We start from the raw sequence: 9,625 nt of genomic DNA on the forward strand, positions 1-9,625 counted from the left end.
TTATATGCAATCAATAAAACAAGGATTGTACATAGAACAATATCGACTCTGAAAAAAGTATAAGCATGCATATGTACTCAGTACTTGGTTTGGGCTCCTTTTGCAGCAATTACTGCCTCAATGTGGTGTGGTATGGAAGCTATCAGCCTGTGGCACTGCTGAGGTGTTATGGAAGACCAGGATGCTTCAACAGCAGCCTTCTGCTTTCATGTCTCTCATCTTTCTCTTGGCAATGCCCCATAGATTCTCCATGGGGTTCAGGTCAGGCGAGTTTGCTGGCCAATCAAGCACAGTAATCCCATGGTCATTGAACCAGGTTTTGGTGCTTTTGGCAGTGTGGGCAGGTGCCAAGTCCTGATGGAAAATGAAGTCAGCATCCCCATAAAGCTCATCTATGGAAGGAAGCATGAAGTGCTCCAAAATCTCCTGGTAGATGGCTGCGTTGACCCTGGACTTAATGAAGCACAGTGGGCCAACACCAGCAGATGACATGGCTCCCCAAAGCAACACTGACTCTGGAAACTTCACACTGGACTTCAAGCATCTTGCAGTGTGTGCCTCTCCATTCTTCCTCCATACTCTGGGTCCTTGGTTTCCAAATGAGGTGCAAAAGTTGCTCTCATCAGAAAAGAGGACTTTGGGCCACTGAGCAACAGGCCACGTCTGTTTTTCTTTAGCCCAGATAAGACGCTTCTGACGTTTGTTGTTCAGGAGCAGCTTGACAAGAGGAATACGACATTTTAAGCCCATGTCCAGGATCCGTCTGCGCATGGTGGCTCTTTATGCACTGACTCCAGCCTCATTCCACTCCTTGTGAAAGTCCCCAACACTTTTGAATGGCTTTTTCCTGACAATCCTCTCCAGGCTGCGGTCATCCCTGCTGCTTGTGCAACTTTTTCTTCCACATTTTTCCCTTCCACATAATTTTCTATTAATGTGCTTTGATACAGCACTTTGGGAACGTCCAACTTCTTTTGCAATTACCTTTTGAGGCTTTCCCACCTTATGGAGGGTGTCAATGATGGCTTTCTGCACAACTGTGAAGTCAGCAGTCATTCCTGTGATTGTGGTTCCAACTGAACCAGACTGAGAGACCATTTAAAGGCTCAGGAACCCTTTGCAGGTGTTATGGCTTAATCAGATGATTAGAATGGGACACTTTGAGCCTAGAATATTGCACCGTTTCACAATATTCTAATTTTCTGAGATTGTGGATTTGGGGTTTTCATGAACTGTAAGCCATAATCATCACAATTATGACAAATCATGGTTGGAACTATCTTGCTTTGCATGTAATGAGTCTATCTCATATTAGTTTCACCATTTAAGTTGCATTACTGAAATAAATGAACTTTTGCATGATATTCTAATTTTTCTAGTTTCACCTGTAATGCAGACACAAACAATAGAATAAAATCAAACAAATGTCTTAGAGATGTTAAAAGAGTTTATTTCAACAAAGGAGCTTGGGAAGGTTTCCATAAATTGTTAAGGGGAAAACAAGAAACTTGAGAAACTGAAAAATATAAAAGCTCAGTCTAGCATAGTACACTGAAAAAGAAGAAACCAGCAAGATTGCATAAAGAACTTTCTGATAAACTGAAACACAAGTATAAAAGTGGAAAGAAGGAAACATAACTAAAGCAGAATACCAGCATAAAGCTAGAATTTGCAAAGATAGTCAGGAAAGTTAAGACTCAGAATGAACTAAGACTTGCAACAAGCTTTAAAATAATTTTAAAAGTTTTTTTCAACATGTAGAAACAAAATATGATCAGTCCACCAATGAGAGAAGATGGCAAGGAGGTGACAGCAGAGAGATAACAGAACTGCTTAATTCATTGTTTGCATGTGTCTTTACAAAAAAGGAAAAAATTGTCCAACCTACTAAAAGCAGAATCGTAAACGATAGATTAGGAATACAAGTCAATAATATATTTTTTAAAAATTGTAGGACATTATTCACTCTAAATGAGTTTAAAAAATTAGGCTTTAGAACAGCTGCCCCCAACCTATTGGGCACAAGGGACCAGTTTCATGGAGAGATATTTTTCTGGGAACTGGCCCGGGTGTGGTTTCATCTGCTGCCTGCATCCTGCGGATGGGGCTTTGCTTGTTTGCGCAGCCCAGTTTCTGCCATGCTGCAGACTGATACGATCTCATGGAGTAGGGGTTGGGGACCACTGCTTTAGAACAGTGGTCACCCACCAGTGATCCGTGAGAAAACTTTGGTGGTCTGCAGTGGGTGGAGGAGCTGCTCCGGAATGACCAATGGGCCACTCCTGTGACTTAGAGCTCTGGAATAAAGGATGGGCCAGGCAGCTCGTGGGGCTGGAAATCTCTGCCGTAAAGGGTAGTATGTGCAATGTGCAACTTTGCAGGTGGCACAATGTGCAAGTAATAGTAGAGCCCTCTCCAGCTGGAACAAGGTAATGGTGCTGTTGTGGCAAGGATGTGTGTGTGTGGCAGCACAGGTAGGCCGAAGCAACAGGTGTTGGCAACCTGTGGCTCTTTCATCCCCCTGCTGTGGCTCCGTCAGCTGAACCCACCACTGACTGGCCCCGCCTCTCCCCTCACAGTCACTCTTCACCTGGCCTGAGAAGGTAAGGGTGGGAGACGGATATTCCAGAGCGGGAGCAAAGCACCCCTATACTTGCTTCATCTCTTGCTGGGTCTCACGGGCGTTTCTTCTGGCCCTTTTTGGCACTGTGCACACCTCAATCGCTCAGGGAGATGCACAACTTCCTCTCCACTCCGAAACACTGGCCTGGCCCAGCTGTTTCTCTCCACCACTGCTGTTGGCACCTCCATGGCCTCCCACTGCTCTCATAGCGCCTTGTGCAGCACAGTTAAATTTAGCATGCTTTACAATTGGGGGGGGGGGGAGACGACACCCCCTTCTCCTGGAGCTGAGGAGTACCGGCCGCAGCCAGGTCAGGAGAGTGTCTCGGGGCGGAGAGCAGGTTGTGTTTCTCCAAGTGACCGAGGTGCATCCAGCACCAACAAAGGCCGGAAGAAGAGCCTGCAAGACCCAGTGACCACTGGAGAATCAGAATCAGAGAGAGACAGAGAGATGAGAAAGGGGGGAGAGAGAAACCAGGAAGGGGGGGGGAGAAAGCACTGGATTCATATTAGTATCTGTGGGATTTAAAATTATGAATTTAGTGGTCCCTGAGGTCCAAAAGGTTGGTGACCCCTACTTCAAAAGATAAGGTCAAGATGCAAAGGGATCTTGACACACTTGAATGCTGAGACCTATAAAAAAAATGAAATTCACTGCTGAGAAAACTATGGCTTTAGAATTAGGCAACAAAAACCAAAATTGCAGGTGTAGAATAGTTGGTACCTGGCTTAACAGAAGGATCCAGCAGTCCTAGGCAGCAATGTGCTGCAGCTTCCAAAAATGCCAATGAAGTATACTGCAGTTTTCTACTGCTTTGTTAGACCACATTTGGAATTCTGCATCCGAATTTCCATAAAACGAGGCACACCTATGCATTTATGGAAATGCCACTGTAATTTTTCCCAATATTAATATAGCAAATACATGTACATTACAATACCAAAAAACCATGATCCTTGGTGCCTCTGGATTTAGAAATTTTCTGAGTCAGAGACAAGATGAAAAATCAGCTTGCTTCCAGAAATTATAAATGTTCAAGGTCAGATTGCTTGTGTGTTTCACAAAACAAACTTTAAGGATGCCACAAGTCATGAAGGTGTTGCTCAGGAGAAGTTGCAACAAGACAAGCTTGGTCCTAGGCAAGGTGCACACTTACGACCTCATGTTCCTTTAATAGCAGGATAACCGTCGGTTACAGTTGGAGATTTTTTACACTTAGGCAAGAAAAACCAGCTGTAGAAGTTCAAAGTAGGAGAAACTTGGCTTAACGCCAGTGGCTCCGAGAGGGATCTTGGGAGTCCTACAATCCCTTAAATAAAAGCTAACAGTAATCGGCGGCAGCTGAAGAAGCCGAGCTGTCCGCGAATGGCAGCGGGGAGGGGCGAGGCCACACTGGCGATGATGGAGGCGGAGGAAGCGGCGCGGCTGCGGGGCGGTCTCCGGTCGGGGCTGCGCGTCCTCCGTGAGCAGCACCAGGGCTGGCGGGACACTCTGGCCGCCTGCTTGCCGCTGCTGCGGACCCTGGGCAATGTGGCCTTGCAGGCGGAGGCGGCGCGGAGGGTGTCTTTTGGGGAGACGCCGCTGCGGGCCTTCACGCGCCTGCCGGAGCGGCTGCGGCTGAAGCAGCGGGCGGGCATGGAGGCCCTGCTAGCGGAGCTGCGCCAGGAGAAGCTGTAAGGGTGAGGGGCGGCGCCCCCCTTCCCCACTCCCGGTTGGGCCCAGCCCAGCCGCCGCCTCCCTCCTCTCCCCTTCTCTTCTCTTGGCAGGCCGGCGCTACGGGAGCCTCGGGAGGCCGTCGGCGCGCGTCTGGTGCCGCTGCTGGCGCTCGGGGGTCCCGACGCGGCCCCAGCCCAGCAGCCCCGCGCACCCTTCCCGGCCTGGGCCGACCTGGTGGTCGGGCTGTTGGACGCCGAGGCGCTCTACCACGTGGTGTATCCTTCACCTCTTCCGCGCGCGGGGAAGGAAGGACGGAAGGTCGGGCGGGCGGTTGAGCTTTCCTTAACTAACCTCGCCAAGGTACTTGGAAGCGCAGCTGCTGCTGCTCTCGCTGAGCTACCGGGATGTGGCAGGGATGCAGGTGGCCCCCCAGGCCTGGGAGCGGATAATGCAGCACGGGCAGCGAGGAGACCGCGTGGAAGGTAATCGGCCGACAGAGGCCTTCCTTCGGCCCTTTGCGCGCCTTCGCACGAGCCTTTCCTGCGAAGCCCTTGAGGCAGGGCAGACTTGCGGCCCCGGCCGGCATTGACTTGTTACCTAGGCTGGCCGCTCGAGCCTGGGCCCAGCACTGCCCTGAGCTTGGCTGGAAAGCTCTTGGGCGCCTGGCAGGGGTCCTCCCTTGGAGGGTGGGGGGCTTGGGGGCCCAGGGACTCTCCTGGCTCACTTCAGGCACAGCCCAACCTACCCAGCATGGTTCTGGAGAGGAAGGCAGGAAAGAACCTGCTGCTGGTAGCTCCTGGGGAAAAAGCAAGATGTGAAACCAAGGAGCTGTGGCAGATATTTTACCAAAACTATTTTTCTTCCCTTGCCCAGAAACGTTGCTGAAAGCCACCTTCTTCCTGGAGGACACCTGAGAGCACAAAGCAGCTTGTTTGCTCACCCCCAGTGAAGGATTCTTCAGGAAGAGCTGGCCGGCCCTGCTATTCGAAGGCCCCTGGACTTGGAGTCTGCCTTGGGGTGAGCCCCACTTGCAGGATTGTGTGACTATTTAATTTCTAACCAATTTAGTTGTATTTATTTTGTTTAATGACAATAAAGACTATACTGTACTATTGCAGCTCAGACTCTTTTCCAACCTGGAGCACAGTTCTTAAAGGAATCTCAAATTAGCCCACGAAGCTAGTGCAAAGGCAGCACACTTGCTTGCCCACTAGTGTTTCCTGGTTTCCACCTAGCCATGGACAGAAGGTTTGGGACTCCTGCCCAAGGACATTCAGGTTTTCTTACTGCTCATGTTTGAGATGTGCTGGTTTTGTTGACCCACTTTAAAGGCACTCTTACACTTTCTCATGAAGAAGAGAAGCAAACCTGGGAAACTCTGAAGGGGAGGCATCTCTTTCCTTACTTAGCTATAAAAATAAAAGGTAAGTTCCTTTATAAGTCCCCACATCCAGACGACATCAGCAGAGAAACTGGCTTCCAACATAATTTGACCATTTTATGATTTGCAGGTAATAAAAGTAAGAAAAATATTTTCCTTCTGGAGAGCTAGCTCCTGGGGCTTGTAGTTGCCTTGCTCTTCATTGGCAGTTCTTAAAAATACCTTGAGAATGGCTCAAGTAATTTTACCCCCTGGTTTTTTTTTATGGCATTTCCTTTTTTTATGAAAAGTGGTTTAAGTAGCTGCCTAAACCTAAAAGTGGTATTGGCTTGAGGTGGTATGCCAGCAGCTACCCAATGCTGATGTAGAGGCTGCTGCTTGAAGCACAAAAGTTCAGTACGGTCTAGTGTATCAGTGCCTGAACTAAGACGCTTGAGTCTTGTTTCTTCTGTTGGCAGATTCCTGTCAGTGCTGTCCTTGGCTCTGGCTCCTTTTCATAGAAGTTGGAAGGCCTTGTCCACTCTACCCCTCTGCTAACAGGAATCCAATTAAAGCATGCCAGACCATTTGCTGGCCAGTGGTGCATACAGTGTTGTGGGAGGTTGTTGTACTATTTAATGTTTTTACAATGAGTAAGATTTTTTCCCCTTCACTTTCATGGCTGTTCCTTAAATCCATTATTCTGCATACAGGCATGATAGACAAATTACCTTGACTTGCTTCAAAGTAACTTCCTTTAGGTATGTGAAGAATGCATTTCTGCTCAGGCTTCTCTAGGCTAAATATCTTATAAGTTTTAGTTTCTAGTGCTTGATCATCTTGGTTGCCATTCTTTGAATCTGTTCCAATTTCTCTGCATCCCTCAAAGTGTCCTGAACTGGACTAGTGCCAAAGAAGGTGGTATGCTCCAGAAATTCTGCTTCAATTGATGTAGCCTTATGCTTTTTTGGTTTTTGTGGCCATTTTGTACCACTGGTTGATGCTCGGTAAACTACTGAGTAAATTAGCTGTTCTAAAAAAAATTTTTTTTTAAGTGTAGTTATGAAGCCAGATATTTTCCATTTCATCGCTATGGATTTGATTTATGTTTGCTAAGTGAAGAAATTTCATCTGCTGGGCTATATTTCATCCTGTTATTTTTAGCCTATATCTCCAACCTATCAATATCAGTTGGGATTTTATTTTTGGTTTTTAGGATATTATCCCAAATGTATATGCCTGTATCATCAGCAAATCTGATGAGCATTGCCATCCAAATTATGAAGATATTGAAGAATGGAGGATTCAGGAGTTGATCGCACTTCTTTTGATGCCTTCAACTATTGAGAAATCCTCCAACATAATTTTTGAGTTAGCTATGAATCCCTTGTTATAACATCAATCCAAGCTTAACTAGATCGTGAAGGAACATTCAGGATGTGCTCTGTCAAAGCTCATCAAGATGGATTTATTACCACTCCCACAGCTGAGGAGTGGTAATAAAAGACACATAATTGTGTCTTTTCACAAGATCACCATAATCGCTGTAGCACACTGGTTCTGAAACTTATACATGCAGCATTTCCATAACCACTACTAAGGGAGGTCCTTGATTGAAGAATGAGAGCTAAGCACAGTGCAGAAGTGGGTTCCTACCTTGGGAATCCATGAGGTTGGACTAGATCAGGGGTGTCAAACTCCTGGCGTCACACGCTGGCCAGGCCCACGCCTGGTTTAGTGAAGCAGAAAAAAGTCCCGATATGTCACGTGATGATGCCGTGATGCCATGAGTTTGACACTCTTGGACTAGATGATTCCTTAAAATCTATGTTTCCAAAAGATAATTTTGGAAGGATTTGTTCTTGATATATCTATGTAAATTTGTGGTTATTGACATTGTTTTAAGGGTCTTATAAATTGATTTATTGGATTTGCTCCAGAATCTTACCCAGACTTATTAAATCATTAAAGCAGAAGTGCCTGGACCTGTCTCTTGTATGTTAACTTATAACTTTCCTGGTCTTGGCTGCAGTGAAGATGGCTTACCAACAATTAACAGAGCTTTAGTTTAAACCCAGTGGGGGAAGGAGCAGGACCTCTGTGTGCTATAGTGTCCCGCTAATCATTGTGTAGGGGCATTTTAGAATGCAGCCTGATGCTTAAGTTGTCCTGTTTCGCTTGCAATACAAGCTACTGCTGAGGATATTCCAGGAGCATGGGGGAGACAAAGACTTTGAACCCAGGTTCATGAGCTGCTTAACTTAGTCCATAAGCCTCTGGGAACACCCTCTCCGGAGCATTAGCAGCTCTGCCTCTATGACCATTTTTGCTGTAGCTATATCACCTAATTCTTTGTGGGAGATAGCAATAACACTTAAGATATATACTGGCTCAGGGATGCAGTGGCTAAGAAGCTGAGCTTGTTGATCAGAATGGTCAGCAATTTGATGGTTCAAATCCCTAGTGCCACGTAATGGAGGGAGCTCCTGTTACTTGTCCCAGCTTCTGCCAACCTAGCAGTTCGAAAGCATGTAAAAATGCAAGTAGAAAAAATAGGAACTACCTTTGGTGGGAAGGTAGCAGTGTTCCGTGCGCCATCGGTGTTTAGTCATGCCGGCCACATGACCACGGAAATGTCTTTGGGCAGCGCTGGCTCTTCGGCTTTGAAACGGAGATGAGCTCCGCCCCCCAGAGTCAGGAACGATTAGCACATATGTACAAGGGGAACCTTTTAATATATCGCCCCATAGTGTTTAAGCACACAGTGGGCTATTTACAGTGTCAGCTCAGAAGGACGGAAGACTAAGTCTACCTTGACCCCTGTCAGAATCAAACTCCAGACTCTGAGCAGCATTTGCCTGCATTCTAACCACTGCACCATCAGGGCTCTTAAGAGATGGGAATAGTAACTTGGAGAAAACTCAATATATATCTTCCAGGACTGATACCCTCTTTTGTAATAAAAGAAATAACCCAAAGAGATATTTGTTCCTCAAAAATTTTAGAGGAATAGAACAATTTTGTGGAAAATTCCACCCAAAGTATTTGAGTAATCAGAAGGCTGATAAGGGTCCAAACTAGTCTAACTATATTAAATCGCCCATAGATTTCATTTAACCACTCATATGTCAATCAGCTAATTTTTTTCTGCTGTTTTAGAAGGGTTTGGTTGTTTCAGTGCTTTTTAATTCATCAGTTTTAGAGAAACCTTTGGGTCTATTGTGCTGCTTATGAGTGTGTGCCCATGATTAAATCTCTGCTAATATATTCAGAGGTGACATCAGGCCCCCAAACTAAGAATCATGATTTATAATCATCCCCATTTACTGACCATTTAAAGTTACAACAGCACTGAAAAAAATGACTTATGACTGTTCTTCACACAATCATTGCAGCATTCCTGTGGTCACCTGATTAACATTCAGATGCTTGGCAGTTGGCTCATATTTATGATGGCTGCAGTGTCCCAAGGTCATGTGATTACTTTTTGCAACCTTTCGACCAGGTCAGTGGGGAAGCCAGATTCATATTACATGTTACTAACAATAACTGCAGTTATTCCCTTGACAACTGTAGCAAGAAATGTGATAAAACGGGCAAAACTCAACTGTCTCGCTTAACAGAAATTTGGAGTTGATTGTTGTTGTAATACGAGGACTACCTGTCCATTCCATCACAGGCACTTTCTTCCAAGTAAAATTATGACCTTGTTATGTTTACGATTTTTCTAGTAAAGCTGTGAAACAAGAAACCATTTCATCAAGTTTGGCTCAACTCAAAATCCTCACAAATTTCAGGGGGGTTATGTAGATTCTTTCATACACTTTTTCATAATAAAACCAGTCCCAGAATGACTACGTAGCTGTACATAGTGCTTGAGAAGATGTTGAGCGTGCCTTTATTTTTACTGGGGCGGGGTTGTTTCATAGGAATGAGGTAAAATAAACCCAGAAAATATTGCAACACAGCAAGAGTGATGAGGTTAC

The 9,625-nt window shown here is 45.8% G+C and overlaps 1 protein-coding gene across 2 annotated transcripts; it reads left to right on the forward strand.

Moving 5' to 3' along the window:
• The first annotated feature begins 3,938 nt into the window (after positions 1 to 3,938).
• Positions 3,939 to 5,396, forward strand: AIRIM (AFG2 interacting ribosome maturation factor). Of its 2 annotated transcripts, XM_014053809.2 has the most exons (4): positions 3,940 to 4,296; positions 4,390 to 4,554; positions 4,640 to 4,761; positions 5,153 to 5,396. In XM_014053809.2, exons 1-4 carry the CDS (start codon positions 3,989 to 3,991, stop codon positions 5,191 to 5,193), a joined length of 636 nt encoding a protein of 211 aa, XP_013909284.2. In that variant the 5' UTR covers positions 3,940 to 3,988; the 3' UTR covers positions 5,194 to 5,396. The 2 variants fall into 2 exon arrangements, with proteins under 2 accessions (XP_087583480.1, XP_013909284.2); XM_087727354.1 differs by lacking the exon at positions 4,640 to 4,761 and having other exon boundaries at positions 3,939 to 4,296; positions 4,390 to 4,639.
• Positions 5,397 to 9,625: the final 4,229 nt, after the last annotated feature.

Source organism: Thamnophis sirtalis, unplaced genomic scaffold (assembly GCF_051295495.1).
Source record: "Thamnophis sirtalis isolate CommonGarterSnake01/CBP01778 unplaced genomic scaffold, rThaSir2_p1.2 scaffold_13, whole genome shotgun sequence".
Lineage (NCBI taxonomy): Eukaryota > Metazoa > Chordata > Lepidosauria > Squamata > Natricidae > Thamnophis > Thamnophis sirtalis.